Source organism: Lissotriton helveticus, chromosome 3_1, assembly GCF_964261635.1.
Source record: "Lissotriton helveticus chromosome 3_1, aLisHel1.1, whole genome shotgun sequence".
NCBI lineage: Eukaryota > Metazoa > Chordata > Amphibia > Caudata > Salamandridae > Lissotriton > Lissotriton helveticus.
Window position 1 is genome coordinate 1,960,458,846 of NC_136061.1, and position 17,310 is coordinate 1,960,476,155.

General features: G+C 42.4%; 1 protein-coding gene across 1 annotated transcript in view; it reads left to right on the plus strand.

Annotated features, from left to right (window-relative positions):
• Positions 1–14,121, plus strand: part of FEM1B (fem-1 homolog B) — a 60,650-nt gene extending 46,529 nt beyond the window's left edge. Inside the window, exon 2 of the mRNA XM_078683062.1 lies at positions 5,585–14,121. Within this exon, the coding sequence (XP_078539188.1) occupies positions 5,585–7,220 (1,636 nt within the window). The 3' untranslated portion in view covers positions 7,221–14,121. The remainder of the gene's footprint in view (positions 1–5,584) is intronic.
• Positions 14,122–17,310: the final 3,189 nt, after the last annotated feature.

Here is a 17,310-nt window from a genome sequence, read left to right on the forward strand (position 1 = left end):
AGGTTAACAAGAACCCTTGAAGCTGTAGTTAATGAGACTGCTTCTGCTCTAGGTAACCTAACCGAAGAACAATCTGCTATGAGATTTGTCGTTTTGCAAAATCGTCTCGTCCTTGACGTCATACTGGCCGATAGGGGCGGGGCCTGTAGAGTCATCGGATCTAGTTGCTGCATTTTCATTCCAAATAACGCGCCGTCTGTTTATTCAGCTATAACCAGACTCCATAAAATTGCCCATCTGTTACACCAAGATCCAGGCACCTGGACATGGTCCGGTTGGTTCTGGAATATAATTTCCGCCTGGGGATGGAAAGTCCTGTCCTTTTTAGGTATTGCAGTAACGATCATATTTAGCTGCTGCCTCTGTATACAATGTGGCCCTGCGATTTGCAGCATGTGTGCTACCTCTTGTATTCCTAGTCCCAAGCCCCGTTCTAAATCCCGTTCCAAGATAATTCGAGACGAGCAAATGGTACTGTATGAAATGATAGATGGTATCATGAAAATTGATGTTTCCTGATGGAAACGTAGTGACAAGGAGGGAATGTGGAAAAGTAAATTTTGCCATGTTCTGTGTCCCTACGCCTCATCCATCATATGTTATGTGTGCATGACCAATATGCATATGTTATTCCCCATGTCCGATTAAAGGCGCAATTACAGTTGTGTCCACCTCTGATATGTCATTTTCCAGTCCTCGTGAATACTACGAATATCAGGCCTATGTAAAGTAATGTTGCCACGTTTCTCAGTGTGCACGTTATTCCATTATAAAGTCCCCGTTTCCAGGCCTCAAAAGGGCCCGGACCCTGGATTCAGCTTCTGTCTCCTGAAAGCCTCGCTGAGGAGCGATACAGCCCCCACCTGTATCCTCGACCCTTCACTTACTTCCTGCCTCGCAGTGCCCGGTGCAGCCCGGCTCTGCCTCTGAGTCTGCCAAGAGTATGTTATGATTCCAGCTATCAGTTCAGTCCTCCTCTCTGCATTCCTAAGCTACTGAACTGTATCAATAGTTTCCGTCATTGTCTAGCCTTTTCGTCTCCACGTTAGAGAAATACTGTATTTAATGGTCATTTAGTATTCTTCATCACGCACTACATGTAGAATAATGCATGGTCCAGTCTTAGAATCAAGTTAGCTTTTCCCCTCATGACTTCTAGTTTATATCAACATGTTCCCTAAACATTAGATACCAGATAGGGTTTAGGTACATGTCGCTCCGACCCTCCAGACTCTAGTCTCTGCTCCTAGCACAGAGTTCGTAGCCCCCAGCTTCTCCTAGTAACACGTCATTGCCAGTTTTCGCGCACCATTAGGTTAGAGGTCCCGGCTCCTTAGGTAGCCCCCTCCTATGTTTCCGCCCATTCATGACATATTCTGTTACATTTGCATCACATGTCTATGTATACGCCCAGTTACACCTCTTTTTACTGTTATCTTTCGCGACTGCTACGCGTCACGCCTTCTGCTCCACCCACTGCTACGCCTACTGCAATGTAATGCTATGTGTTCGCGCTATGTATATATGCCTGTGTTTTGTTATTGAATGTTAGCGCGCTCATCCCAGACCTAGCCCCAGCAGCTGCTGGGCCTCTTTTCCCCTGCTGGGCCCCAGTTGTCCTGCTGGGCCCTGTTACCTCTGTTCCTATGCAGGTTGTCCTGATCCTGTCCTTATGCTGTAATAAACCTGCAGAAACTCCTACTACCTCGAATCTTGACTCTTATTTTATTGAGCTATCTGTTATTCATTCATTCATCCAAAAATAGATCCGGTATTATTTATTTATATACCACAAAAGTGGTGATTAGGGGAGGATTCAGTGATCACTAATTCCTCAGAGTTGGAAACCTACCATGAGCTTGTCAAAAGGGGGCCACCAAAACTAAAAGTGCTGTCTGACAAAAAAATCTGAACAAGACTCTGGTGATCATTCTAAAAGGAGGGAACGTGTAATTGGTTCCCTGTGTCGAACAACATAAATACACAGTTTATGGCAGCAAGAGGATTTGTCTCAAAGTGTAAAGGGAAGGAAGGTGAGGAAACGACAGGCACACTGATGAAACTGAAATGGACTCCACTTAATGGAACTTTTTTTTTTTTACTTTTAGAATGAAGAAGACTGGAATCTATACAGTATTTCAAATACCAATTCACTACGAACTTGAGATTTCTGGGAAGTTTACGTTCATGGAATGAAAGTTTTCAGCTGGAGACAGTTCCCCAAAACTTATTGCCACATTTAAGTGTTTGATTAATGATTTATTTGTCTGACTGCTGTCAGAATATCAGTTTGAAGGAAAATTGCACAACTTAACTTATATTTAGCTAAACTAACAATGGCAAAGGAATCAGCAAGCTTCTCTAAATAATTTGTATGCAGAGTTGACTAGACCTTGTGTGGCTTGTGTTGAGACCTAACCATGTCTGGTGCCCCACCTGTCAAACTTGCATGTCTGGTGCCCCAACCTGTCCAACTTGCAAAGTGGTTTGATCAAGGCACTGTTCTCCCTAAGGTACGAGCTAATCACATGTTGGTGCCAGGTAAAGTGTTTGGGATGCTTCCCCATAAGTAGAAGTGTCACAGCACGGCCTGGGCTTCTTTCTTCCAGTTGACTCAATTAAGCATGGGCGGAGTTTGCGTTAAGGTCATTCTGTTCGCTGTGATTTTGAGCGCCGGGTGTTTGTCCCGCGTGTTAAAATCATTGCGAACTGCGCCATGTACAGTGCAAGAGGGCAAAGCTTCCTTTCTGCTGCTCGTGTAGATGCTCTACTCCAGCGGCAACAGTAGGTTTCTCAACATAAATGGTCGTGACCTGCCGCGACCACTCTCATTGAGAAACCCGACCACCTGCGTTGAGAAATCTTGCCACAAGGTTGATTTTCCTCGCTCGCGCTAGCCAACTAGACCGTGGCGAGTGCGAGCAAGGAGAAATCTCGCTGGGAGATGGATTTTCCTCTCTTGCTCTCGCCAACTTGACGAGTGCAAGCAAGGACATAAACTCCGCTCTGCGAGTTTTTGGGAACTCCGCGTGCTCCGCAGAGTGCGTAAAACTCCGCGAACAGATCCGAGTTCACCGCCCAGGGTTACCACCCCAGAACCCTTCAACCATGTTTATTTTGGGGAAGTGAACCTATCATGCAAGATTAATTGAAAATGTTCTTAACTAAATGTAAACAATCTGTGTTGATGAAGAATGAGGCAGAGAGAGGCAATTCACTGTGGTGAATAATACTGGATAGTGTTTCAGTCTAAAATGCAAATGGGTTTCTTTTTTGCTGGATTAATTCCGTTTGATCAGTTAATGCAGATGCCTATGGTTTAGCAATGAGTTCACTGTCAGAAACAATGCAGTAAATGAGTACAGGTTACTGTCTTGCGCATTCACAGTTGTAAAGCCTTCATTTGGCAAAACATACATTCCTTGGGAACTGACAACAGGCTCTGGATTTACATGATGGGGGAAAATAGGGTGAGAAAAGTTTCTGTAAGGCTAATTTAGTATGTTCCATTCTGGTTGTTTTGAAAATGCAGGCATTGGGTGGAGGGACTAATTGGCCAATTGCATCTGTGTATGTAGAAAAACAGGTAAATCCAGCCGATATGGAGGAACGTTAGAATACAGCCATGGTTTAAGATCTTATGTTGGGTTAATGAAAATGTGTTGCTCATTTAACGCTTCACCATTACAGCCAAAATGTTAGGGAGTTGTCTGCACAGCAAAGTTTGAGAAAATTTACAATTTCTCATTACCCTGAGAAGGTATTTTATGGGAGTCCTACATAAGGGACATCATTAGATAAGAAGATTGGGACATAAAGGAGTAATTTAGGTTGAGATATGTACATGTAGAAGCTGACAAAAGCTATGGCGGGCCCATTGGATGTCTTTAAATTTGAAATGACAATTTTGGCTCTTTACATTTTTTGCTGTATTACCTGTTCAACCAGCATACACATTCGTCTTGGTTGATTTATTATTGTGAAGTTGATGGGGCGACAATATCATCTCATTCAGTTAATTAGGAAATAAGTTTTCATATGAATTGGTTATTGACATTTACACTTTGTGTCATATAAAATCAGACACTACTAATGTAGAATTGGATTAGGTATGTTCCATTTCAACAGGAAAGTTTGAAGCTGAATGAAAATGTAAGGATTATAATCTAGTGGGCTTTGAGCAAACTATGCCTATTGTGTTTTGGGTATCAGTCATTGTAAAAAAGTGTGTCCAATGGTAAGCTACGTCTATGGTGGCTTGGTCTGTGAAAACACCATCCAGGAGATGTGGTTAAGTCGGGAATTTAAAAACTGTGATTGCCCAATATAAATTAATAGTAAAATAATGAGGATTAGGAGAAGATGGCGTTGAGTGGAAATCTAGATATTGGGGATCAGTTGCTTGTTAGTGCACTGTGGGGAGTGCTGGAAGGGGGGGTCTTTTTGTTTACCGCTTCACAGGCTTTCAGATTCGCAAGAAAATTCAGTTTTGAAGAAAGTGTTCTGGGGATAGATTTCAGGTTTGACCCAACTCACTAGGGATGAATGGTAGCATTTTGTTTTTGAAAGATGTGAAGAATGGAGGAGTTGCCGTTTGGTGACGAGAAGGTGCAGAGGAAAATTTCTCAGTGTGCTTTGGATGATAAATGTAGACTATGTAGGTTTGTATGTGGACAGTAAGAGCATCCGAAAAGCACTGATTTAGTGGAAGGGGTGAAAACATGTTACAGACTGCTCTGTTTTCGGAGAGTTCGTTCTTGGTATGAGATAGAAGGGGTGTTGCTTTGGAGATGCGATGCCTCCTACCAAGAAGGAGGCATACGTTCTGTGGGGAAACTATCACATTTAAAGATTGATCTGCTAAGGTGAAGATGGTAGAGTGTGTTCGGGAAAGATGAGTCGACGTGCAAATATTTGAAATTATCATGGCTATGCAGTAGCTGTAGGGGTTGTTGTAGGTGGAAACCTGTTGCATCTGTAAAACTTGTACCTCTCTGGGGCTTTGTGCAGGCATCAAGTATTAATGAACAACTTTGAATCGAAGTATTACTCCCTACCATTTGTATTATTTATATTTCTTTATTTTGAGTTCTAACTTCTCCCTGGCACCCCTCTGAAGAGGACATAACTATGTTTTTAATTGCTACAACTATTCCACATTCTTTAGTCACCACACAGCTCGAAGCCAAGTCGTCTCAGTCTCCAGAATGAGTGTAAACAGAGAGGAGCATGAGGTACCACATGTTGCAATAATAAATGTTAAGGAGAGTGTCAGCTTACAGATCCGTTGTCTGAATCTAGTTATTTCTTGCTCATCAAATCTCATTAAGTGCACCTGATGGCCAAAGTATGTGTGTTGGGGCGCAGTATTTACATAATTACATTGTATCACTCTCTCAGTGCCGGATCTCTTCCATCTCCTCTGATATTTTGTCACATGGATCAGTCAGTAGGATGGGATGAACTTGGCTTCTGTCTATAAATATACATCAAGTATTTTGTTAATGCCATGTTTTGCTTCTAAAATCGTGGTAATGTTAGAAAAATTATCTTTTCACTTCTAATTACCTGTTTGTCTTTTCAGTTACGTCATTGATGGAGCTACTGCTCTCTGGTGTGCTGCAGGAGCTGGACACTTTGAAGTAGTGAAACTACTGGTTAGCCATGGAGCCAATGTGAACCACACCACAGTCACAAACTCGACTCCTCTAAGGGCTGCATGCTTTGACGGTAGGCTTGATATCGTCAAGTACCTGGTGGAGAATAATGCCAACATCAGCATTGCCAATAAATATGACAACACTTGCCTTATGATTGCAGCATACAAGGGGCACACTGATGTGGTCCGTTATCTTCTGGAACAGAATGCCGATCCAAACTGCAAAGCGCACTGCGGTGCAACTGCCTTGCACTTTGCTGCTGAGGCTGGCCACTTGGAAATTGTCAGAGAGCTGGTACGCTGCAAAGCAGCCATGGTCACAAATGGGCATGGCATGACACCCTTGAAGGTGGCTGCAGAAAGCTGCAAGGCAGATGTTGTTGAGTTGCTTCTGTCCCATGTGGACTGCGATACTCGCAGCAGGATCGAGGCGCTGGAACTATTGGGGGCATCATTTGCAAATGATCGTGAGAATTATGACATCTTGAAGACCTACCAGTACCTGTACCTAGCTATGTTAGAAAGGTATAGAGACCCCAGTAACCTAATCCAAAAGGAAGTCCTTCCTCCCATAGAGGCTTATGGAAAGCGAACTGAATGTCGAACTCCTGAAGAACTAGATGGAATAAGACATGACACTGATGCACTGCACATGGAAGGTCTTCTAGTTCGGGAGCGGATTCTGGGATCTGATAATATTGATGTTTCCCATCCTATTATTTACCGCGGGGCTGTATATGCAGACAATATGGAATTTGAGCACTGTATCAAGCTTTGGCTTCATGCTCTTCACTTGCGACAGAAAGGGAATCGTAATACCCACAAGGATCTCCTACGGTTTGCTCAAGTCTTCTCCCAGATGATCCACCTAAATGAACCAGTGAAAGCTAAGGACATTGAAAGTGTGTTGAGGTGCAGTGTCTTGGAAATTGAAAGAGGAATGGCTAGAATTAAGAACCCACAAGACACCGACCTGCAAACCGCTCTTGACAACTATGAATGCAATATATTTACCTTCCTGTACCTTGTCTGCATCTCCACGAAGACTCGTTGTAGTGTTGAGGAACAGTCTAGAATCAACAAACAGATTTACAACCTAATCCAACTTGACCCCCGCACAAGGGATAGTTCCAGCCTGCTACATCTTGCTGTTAATTGCAGCACACCAGTGGATGACTTTCACACCAATGATGTCTGCAGCTTTCCCAATGCGCTGGTCACAAAACTCTTGCTGGATTGTGGTGCAGATGTGAATGCTGTGGACAATGAAGGAAATAGCCCGCTTCACTTGATTGTACAGTACAATAGACCCATCAGCGACTTTTTGACTTTGCACGCCATTATCATCAGCCTTGTGGAAGCTGGGGCACACACAGACATGACGAACAAACAGAAAAAGACTCCTCTGGATAAAAGCACCACTGGAGTGTCTGAGATACTACTTAAAACGCAAATGAAACTGAGCCTAAAGTGCCTGGCCGCCCGAGCGGTGCGGGTATATGACCTTACTTACCAGAACCAGATTCCCAGAGTTCTTGAAGAATTTGTTGAATTTCATTAGTTGCTGCTGAATTCTCATTTTTTAACGCGGTGCTGTAAAGTAAAGTTGACCAAAGCCATGTATCTGTTCTCTAATTTTATATCCCCATTCTCTTTAGTGTTTGGCTGAAGAATGATTTTTTTTAAATGGCTGGTGATTTTTTTATGATTGATTGTTTTCTACATTGATGCATAAAAAAATTGGATGCATTTTTCTAGTGCTATCATGTGGCTTTTCGGGTTAAATCTTGTACTGTGTGGTTAACTAATATTCAGGCGTTGATCAATTAGAAGGTTACTAGAATTTTTTTTTTAATGACATCCCTATGTCCTCGATTTTATTGGCCACCCAAGCCCTCTGAAGGAATTGTTAAATGATTGAAAGTTTAAACTTCAGACAGTGTGATGTTTTATTGAGCAGGAGATTTTAAGATTTCAATGCAGCACTCTACTGTGAACAAGTTCAGTGTGTTTGCGATTTCTGAAGGTACAAAGTCAATTCACAAGGCTGGCATGTGATTACTATTGAACCCCACCTGTCCATGCCTGTGAATTAATAGTACTAGTGCAAATCGTGCCGACCAAAAGCAAATTAAATGACATAATCATCACTGTGCATCCTTTATATTCATTTTATTTGCATATCCACCACAAGTATGGTATGTCTGCCCTCTGTAAAGTAGAGACAGGCAAGCAATTAAAATCAAAGGGCTAGCCATGCATGGGGTTTTGCTTTAGGCCGTCCTTGTCATGAAAGAATTGCTATGTAGATTAAGTAATAACTGTCGTGAAGATGATTAATCTTTGATTGTGTGTCCACATGAATTTAGAATACATGTGCGATAAGTCGGTGTAATATTCACTTTTCAATGAATGATGAGTCTTGTTTTACAAGTGATATTGACAGGTAGTGAGCCAAAAGATTAATCCGTTTTAAGAAAAAAGAACAGGACATCCTGACCAAGGTTCAGCACAACCAAAACAACAGTATAGTCAAATATTGTTGTGGTGCAGCACACTTCCAGTGCCCGTCGTCCCAAGGCACAGTTCCGGTCAATGTGCTTTTTCAAAAGGCGGAAGGCGCACTCATTGAAATATCACAGAGGCGATGTTTATAGTCCAAACAAATATCTTCTTTATTTTGGCAATTTACCAGGTAAAACACACAGCCAGCGCGTTTCCTTCCGTGATGGAACTTCGTCAGGGCATGTACTCAGCTGCGTATGATAAACCAGAGAGTCGATAGGTGTATCAAGAATCAAAAGCGGAGGGCACCAAATTAAAACCATGTAAACATACTTGCTTCAAATTCAATCCAAATGTGCAAGCGATATTTATGTGTATCAATAGAGGCGTTATATCTTCTGCCCCTTTATGAATAGATCTTTCCGAAGTACTTAGAGGAATGATAATCACGAGAAGCTAGATTTGGCTCCTATGTACGGCTCGTCTCTCCCTGTTATTATGCCGGGGTTTTCTGATTTTGATTGAGCCCGCATTGCAACCACAGGAGGTGATCCAAGCATCCTCTGGGCTCCTCCCTGTATACATCATTAGAGAGATGTCATATTGTAAGACTTTGTGACTACATAGGAGCCAAATCTAGCTTCTCGTGATTATCATTCCTCTAAGTACTTCGGAAAGATCTATTCATAAAGGGGCAGAAGACATAACGCCTCTATAGATACACATAAATATCGCTTGCACATTTGGATTGAATTTGAAGCAAGTATGTTTACATGGTTCCAATTTGGTGCCCTCCGGTTTTGATTCTTGATACACCTATCGACTCTCTGGTTTATCATACGCAGCTGAGTATATGCCCTGACGAAGTTCCACCACGGAACGAAACGCGTTGGCTGTGTGTTTTACCTGGTAAATTGCCAAAATAAAGAAGATATTTATTTGGACTATACTCATCGCCTCTGTGATATTTGAATGAGTGAGCCAAAAGATTAATCCGTTTGTGATGCATACTAGGTTTATGGTAAAACCTATACGCCAAAGCTTGGTAGTGGAGAGAAAATAAGGCGCACTGTGTGGTAAAGTGACTTGCCGGGTCACATATTTTTGTCAAGTGGTGAAGCTGGATCTCAAGCAAGCCCATGTTTCCTGCTCCCTCAATCGCAATCAAAACCTCAAGCTCTTCTCCATAGTTTTACACTAAAAGACAGTGGCTTATTATCTTATAAGAGCAAAAATCTGCACGTGTTCAATAAAGCCTTTGAGTTCCGGAGTGGCTTGCTACTCGCCAGAAAATTGCTTCAACATCCATCAGGAGTAACAAGTGCTATATGAACGCAAACCTTTCTTCCCCTTTTATCCCTCTGCTATCCTTATCACTCCAAATAACCGACTAATATCCACCACTGAAATTACTTTCATATTTCACCATATTAATTCACCACTAATCCTTTATGGGCTTCCTGAAAAGCATGTTTCAACACCCCATCATGAGTAACAAGCGCTATATAAATACAAACCTTTTTTCCTCCTCTATCCTTCTGCTATCATTCCAAATAACTGACTAACCTATCCACCACTTAAAATGTACTTGCATGTATCACTATTCCAATTCAACACTAATCCTCTATGGGTTCCGGAGTAGCGTGTTACCTGCCGAAAAAGCACTTCGACGCCTCGTCGGGGGTAGTAAGCGCTATATAAATGCAATTGCAATACAATTACAATAATGAATCCGACATTAAATAAAAGAAAAATAATTAGAATGGACAACAACATTTTTATAGATCCTAAATGTGTATTGAAAAAAGTTCAGTTGTTAGAGGAGCAACCACATTTACAGATAAATCACTTGGCTCCCCCGAATTGAATTAATCTGAAGTATTTCATGAGAAATCCAGTAAGTTAGTATGGTCATTGACGTAGATTTGCAGAACAGTTTGGTGATCGACGTTTCAAGGATCCACATTACATATTACCCTTTCGAAATATAGTGCCTTCAAAGCTTGGTTCTAGGTTGGCCTGGTAGTTAAATGGGGTTGAAGCTCATTTGGACAGAGCTGGGCATGGGTTACTCTACTTTAAAGAGTTATAGGCAATTTCAAGGGTGTGCTGCCTTTACATCTTAAACAGTAGCTAGGAAATTGTTACATTGCAGACAGTGCATCAGGTATGTACAAGTAAGTATTTAAAACAAAAAAGTAAGTTGTAAAGTAAACTTCTGATAAAGTAAATGAAAAATAAGGTATTTGAAAAAGGCTATATTGCACAGTGGCAAGTTATAGTTTGGTCAGAGTTTCCATAAGATGAGTGCTTTTGGTTTTGCTAATAACTTTGGTGCCGCTTGATGACTCTTCACCAATTTTCCAAATAAAAAAGTTCCCCCTCCTCCACTTCTACCTGTAAAGTGATCGTTCCTCGTTCGTTCCTCTCGGACGTTTTGGAAAGCGATGCAAAGAAAACGGAATTACACCAGATTTGGCAGAAAGTTAGAATTACAATCAAAAAGTGGGCTTTCTGTGTTTTAGTGTAAAGCTGTTTTCAAGTTGCTTGTGCCTAAAGAGGTGCTCCTCGATGGGCTTGAAATCGTTTTTTTAAAAATTGATATATCTGGACAGATGGTCCAGCAGAACTCCTGTAATACCTTAAAAGTAAAAAAAAGAAACACTTTTTGATTGGCAGTGAGAGCTGATTCTCCCGCTTGCCTTTTCGGTACCACAGGATCGCACAATCTTATTGGCTGGCCACAGGTGGAAGTAGAATGTTGCTGTCGCCATTACCGGACACTGTACTCGTATCCTTAAGTAATATACAAAAAACACATATGGGAGCAGGGTATGGACACCCTGATCCTCTGCATTCGTAAGGGTGACCCAGAGGGACCCCTTCCATTTAACCCCCTCTGCTAATTTTCATACTATGGTACTCCCCTCAGCATCCAGCAGGGCACTCCTGCAGGAGCCGTACTGCAGGATCATGGAGCAGATGTTTGAATACTGTACTACAGGAATACAGTGGTGCCATAAAAAAATATGTAGGGGTTTGGCTGCCCACAGGCGATAGGCCATAGGCCAGCCCCTATGGCTAACCCCATGCTGTGTATGACCAAAGGCTGCTCAGCCAGGGTTTTGTGCACCAGCGGGTTTGTTGGACGCATGGCCTGCCCAAAGGTCAGGCCTTGCAGCCAACATAATGCTGCACAAGGCCAAAACCGTTGTGTGGATGGGTTGGGTGCCACTGAGCAACTAGCCTCCTGCAAGGGATTGGGGCAGGGCCTGGCCAAAAGCTATGCTTATTATGGAAGTTAAGTGAATATGATCAAATCACTAGAAATTCACAGAAAATAGAGGTTAAAGTAACATTATATTTGGGTATGGTATTAAGATTTTAGCGTTCGTTAAACAGAATTCACTAAAAATAACAAAGATTAAAACTGCGTTATAGTATGGTTTTGAAATAACATAGAAACTAGCATTAGAAAAAAAATGAAGTTCACTAGTTTTAGTTTAGTAAGCTAACTATAACTTGCACTCCTGCTGTGCACTGCTTATTACCTTACATATTACATCACTCATGACATGCTAAATGAAATCATTATGATTTTATAAAAATCATTGTGACACTGGCCTATAGGGTTTGTGGATTTGAGCTAATTCAACATGCTGCAACTGAGGACAATTTTCTAGATCCTTAATGGGATTTCAAACTTATACTTCACATGATACCATCTGTGAGGTCCGTCGGACAACTCTCTGTAGTTAAGTAAAAAAAAGCCATTACATACGTTCCTGAGATGGGCGCAGTGGCATACATCCTTGGAACCCATCTTATAATACCAGGGTGATATAAACCATCTCCAAGTGGACACCATTGCATATATTATTCTACAATCAGCAATGCATCACAATCTTCAGCAAAGTTGTGGAAATAAATATTCACACATTATATTGAGTTTGTCTATACCATTGTATTGCAATTATTTAACATGGTCACGTAGACAGATAACCACTAATCGATAATTTTTTTGTCAACACCAGCTTCAGCCTTCCTCATGGTGTTATTTTCTGCACCAGGCTTTCACTTTAAACCATACCCTACTCTCAATCATAACTCTCCAGTCTACGTCAGGTGCAATCAACCTTTACCTTGTTTGTGTTCAAATTATTTTATTAACTCGGAGCATGTCTTCCACGCCAACCCAACTTTTAGTGATTTAAAAACAGTGCACCGTATAATTTTCAACGTGCACAATTACAATTGCCTCAAAGGCTAATGCTATGGATTCGCTCAGGCACACTCAGTCACTATGTTGTGAATGACTGACTATATTTTCAGGTCACCAGTGAGGCCATCAATGAGTCATTTAAGTGATTATAATATGTTAGGTCATAAGAAGTTTGGGGGTGCAAGTTAGCTCAGTAAAAAATAACTGGTGAACTCAGTAGCGTAACAATAGTCCTTGCAGCACCGAGGTGCGGGAAGGTGGGTGGTTATCTCCTGGGGACCCTCTCTGCACTATGCACAGGCGGCGGGCCCCTGGCCTGAAAGCTCCTGACTGGGTCCGGAGTGTGGGGGGCGTCCTCAAGTTTTGTTACACCACTGAGTGAACTTTAGTGTTGCTTTCTTTTTAAACATTAGATTTTGTATTCTTTCAACACCTCACTGTGGAATCACTTTAATCTTGTTTTTTTAATTGAGAAAATATATACATACACCCTATTTAATAGCTGCAATGGGATATCCTACAACCATTTAGGCACTGTGTTTGTATCATATTTTTTGGTGGTCTTGACATGTTAGCTGAGGCAACAGTTAAGGTTGTGAAACTTATAATTGATTGTTGTGTAATTAATACTGATAATCACTAAAAGTTTGCACCAATTGTTTAATCAGTAACAGAACAACATAATGGTTAAATTGAAACTCTAACGTTTACGCTTGCACGTCCATAGTTTTGTCATGGGTGGACTGATCTCAAATTGGCTGAAGTGTACAGCTATGTTTTTCTCTGATTGTTCAATCTTGACAACTTCTATTTTTTGCCTACTGACACCCCAAACCCCCATTAAGGTTTTTCCAAACATGATGTTTAGGTAAGTGTGGGTGGAATTATTAGAACAGGTCTAATTGAATTAATACTTTGCCATTCTAGCTTGCAGTGCAAGTTTGCACAATAGGGTATTTAAGGAGTTTGAGTGCCAAACTAATTTTGACTAGTTGCTGTTCGTATTGATGCTGCCCTCTGCCGTTGTTCCAATTTTGCCCTACTCACCTGTTCTAAGAAACCAAACACTCCTTTTTTCCATCACCAAATGAATGTCACTATCTGTTTACTGTGTGCTGGACTACAGCGTATTTATTCCCTTTTGATGCGCAAGATTAATATTTTTGTACTTTACAGTCTAAAGTTATGTTGCTGCTACTCACCAAAATGGTGTGCTGTAAAACCGATGGAAACATTATTTTAACCCTTGAACTGTTGCTAAAATTACTGACTTCTGCAATAGATCTTTTCAGGGATAGTTTTCTCTTGTATTACTTATGCAGCATAAGGTTGGACATTTTATTTGTAAAAGGAATGTCCATTTTGTCTTTGTAGTCTTGTGATCAATTTCTGTGTGTTCTACCGCACCTCACTATGAGTTTCACTTCTTGCTCATTCTAGACAGCAGGAAATCATCCACATGGTTGAAGCTGAACTTGAGTTTTGTTCTTGAATGGAACTCTATCATTGACTTGACTTCACAAGGCACACACATGGTTCATTCAGATAGAGATTCAAACATTCTTGAATATTAATGCTACAGCTTGGCAAAGCTGTCTGTCATAGAACATAAGTCATCTACTAACTCTATTTTTGAGTACTGCATATGTTTACATGGATCATTCAAAGCAGGGTTTTCCCATGTTACTCTGTGTCTGTGTTTTATTCACAAATAAATTCTTATGTTTTTTTTCTCCTCGTGTTGTTTTCACTTCACAGTGCTACTTACAAATAAAAGCAAATGGAAAATAACATTCAAACGTAAAAATTAATCACACTGAAGGGTGTTTTAGAAATATTGTAGTGTAATCTCCCTTGTTTCAAAGTGAAACCTACATTTCGCCCAATAGCAGCTTGATTTTAGTTGATCACGGTTTTTGGAGATGGACATAAAACACTTGAGAGTATAAATTCTGTTAAAATAACAGTGCTCAAAACAAAAGCCTGTAATTCAGAAAACACAGCCAGCATCAAAACACAGTGCTACTGTGTTTTTGTTTTAAGGAGAAAGGGACTTTAATGTTTTATTAAACCTTTTTCGAGTGGTATTCCCATCTATTGATGGCTTTTCTACCCATATGCTGACTGTTTCCTTTGTTAGTCTGGCAATAAAGCTGATCTTCTGGGTTTGCACTGTTAAGCTTTTCTGAATTCTCATAATGTGCATTATTCTGCCATCTGGTTGTGAGTTCCGGAATTGAGTTCTTTTGTTTTCTTCTTGTTGTTTGTGGGCCATTTAGTGGTGGTATGTCTGTCCCCTCTGTGACGGTACATGTGCACCTTTGAAGTTCCTGTGCATGGGTGCCATATTCAGATATTCTTTTTAGGTTTCGGCTCTAGACAGCACACAAGAGCTGTCCGCCCATCTGCTTCCCGTTTGCTGGCACCATTCTCCTCATTTGCAAAGAGCATGCACAAGTCATGCCTTTTCCAGTGTTTAGCCGTCCTGGAGAACACTGCCCAACTTCTTTTAAACATGCACAGCGGCCATTTTAGGGCATTGTTTTGGGACTACTCTTTTATTTCTTCAAGAGTGCGCTCCTTTTCTAGTTGTACCTCCTCTGTTTTCATCACAGGCTGAATGTATTTGGGGGCAGTAGCAGCAATGCTTATTTCACCGGATGTCATCACCAAATGCGGCACACATGTCACTGCTGGTTATTTATTTAAGTGGTACAAAAGGGGGTGGTGATGGACGGAGTATCTGAACCAATCAAACACTCACACCCAGTCAACAGATCTGGGTTTAATCCATCACTGTTCTTTAGCCCACTCTGCCACCCCAGTTTAGACATGGCCATATGCAAATCAGTCTGACCCTGTGCCTCATGGGAACAGTCCAGCCCGAACTGCCAAGCCATTCCTTCCCTGGACCGGAAACAAGCTTCTGAGGACCGGTTTCTGGCATTTCAGCCGTCTTCAGCCCGGCTTGCTTGAATCCAGTGGCAAAGTGAGCAAGGGACTCACATCTGAGCATACCCTGCCAACTTATGGCGAACAAAGTGGTACAAAAGGGGGTGGTGATGGACGGAGTATCTGAACCAATCAAACACTCACACCCAGTCAACAGATCTGGGTTTAATCCATCACCGTTCTTTAGCCCACTCTGCCACCCCAGTTCAGGCATGGCCATATGCAAATCAGTCTGACCCTGTGCCTCATGGGAACTGTCCAGCCTGAACTGCCAAGCCATGCCTTCCATGGACCCGAAACAAGCTTCCGAGGACCGGTTTCTGGCATTTCAGCCGTCTTCAGCCGGCTTGCTTGAATCCAGTGGCAAAGTGAGCAAGGGACTCACGTCTGAGCATACCCTGCCAACTTATGGCGAACAAAGTGGTACAAAAGGGGGTGGTGATGGACGGAGTATCTGAACCAATCAAACACTCACACCCAGTCAACAGATCTGGGTTTAATCCATCACTGTTCTTTAGCCCACTCTGCCACCCCAGTTCAGACATGGCCATATGCAAATCAGTCTGACCCTGTGCCTCATGGGAACAGTCCAGCCCGAACTGCCAAGCCATTCCTTCCCTGGACCGGAAACAAGCTTCTGAGGACCGGTTTCTGGCATTTCAGCCGTCTTCAGCCCGGCTTGCTTGAATCCAGTGGCAAAGTGAGCAAGGGACTCACATCTGAGCATACCCTGCCAACTTATGGCGAACAAAGTGGTACAAAAGGGGGTGGTGATGGACGGAGTATCTGAACCAATCAAACACTCACACCCAGTCAACAGATCTGGGTTTAATCCATCACCGTTCTTTAGCCCACTCTGCCACCCCAGTTCAGACATGGCCATATGCAAATCAGTCTGACCCTGTGCCTCATGGGAACAGTCCTGCCCGAACTGCCAAGCCATGCCTTCCCTGGACCGGAAACAAGCTTCCGAGGACCGGTTTCTGGCATTTCAGCCATCTTTAGCCCGGCTTGCTTGAATACAGTGGCAAAGTGAGCAAGGGACTCACGTCTGAGCATACCCTGCCAACTTATGGCGAACAAAGTGGTACAAAAGGGGGTGGTGATGGACGGAGTATCTGAACCAATCAAACACTCACACCCAGTCAACAGATCTGGGTTTAATCCATCACCGTTATTTATTTAAGAGCACAGTCCTCTAGTTATCTTCCCCTCTGTTGTGATCACAAGCTAGGTGCATTTGTGGGGCAGAAGCAGCTGTACTTATTTCACCATTTGTTGTTGCCAAATGTGTGTCACTCTTCGCTGCTAGTGTGTATGTGAACAAATGTGACGTCAGCACCCCTTTGTCCTCATCCTGCCCACATTTCACACCATCTTGCATGTCTCTGCAAAGCTGCAAAGGCCTCTGCTGGGGGTGATGTGTGGGAGGCGCAGGGAACAGGGTCCATAATCCTCTATCAAGGGGCAGGCAGCACTGAGCTCGACTGTTTAAATTCACCTACTGCTCTGCTAGAGGCCTGACCCGGCCCAGCCCCTTTTGTAGAGGTAGACCTCAGCCAGGCCTACCAGTGCTAGGGGTTCGCCCTTCTCTGCACGCAAGTCCTCAGACAAGTAAATAGAAGTTGGCTTGGAAACTGAAATTTAAAACAAGAGTTTTATTAAACCTCATGAGGTGGACCTACATTCACACAACACCCTTCGGCAGTGTATGAAGTAGCACAAGGAATAGAGGAACCATTAATCTTTCATACCCACACAGGGGCTCAAAAGACGGCGGTACAAGCACACATAGGAGAGTTACATACATAAATGGTCATACAGAAATGCACTGTCAACAGTAAGGTAGGAGCTAGCAGTTGCTGACTCTTGTAAAATCAACCTGACAGTTACAGACTAAAGCATGTGTATGAACAGTTACAGATTCCCCTGCGCGTGTGCAGAGTGGCAGAGTCTAAGTATAGCCAGTCCT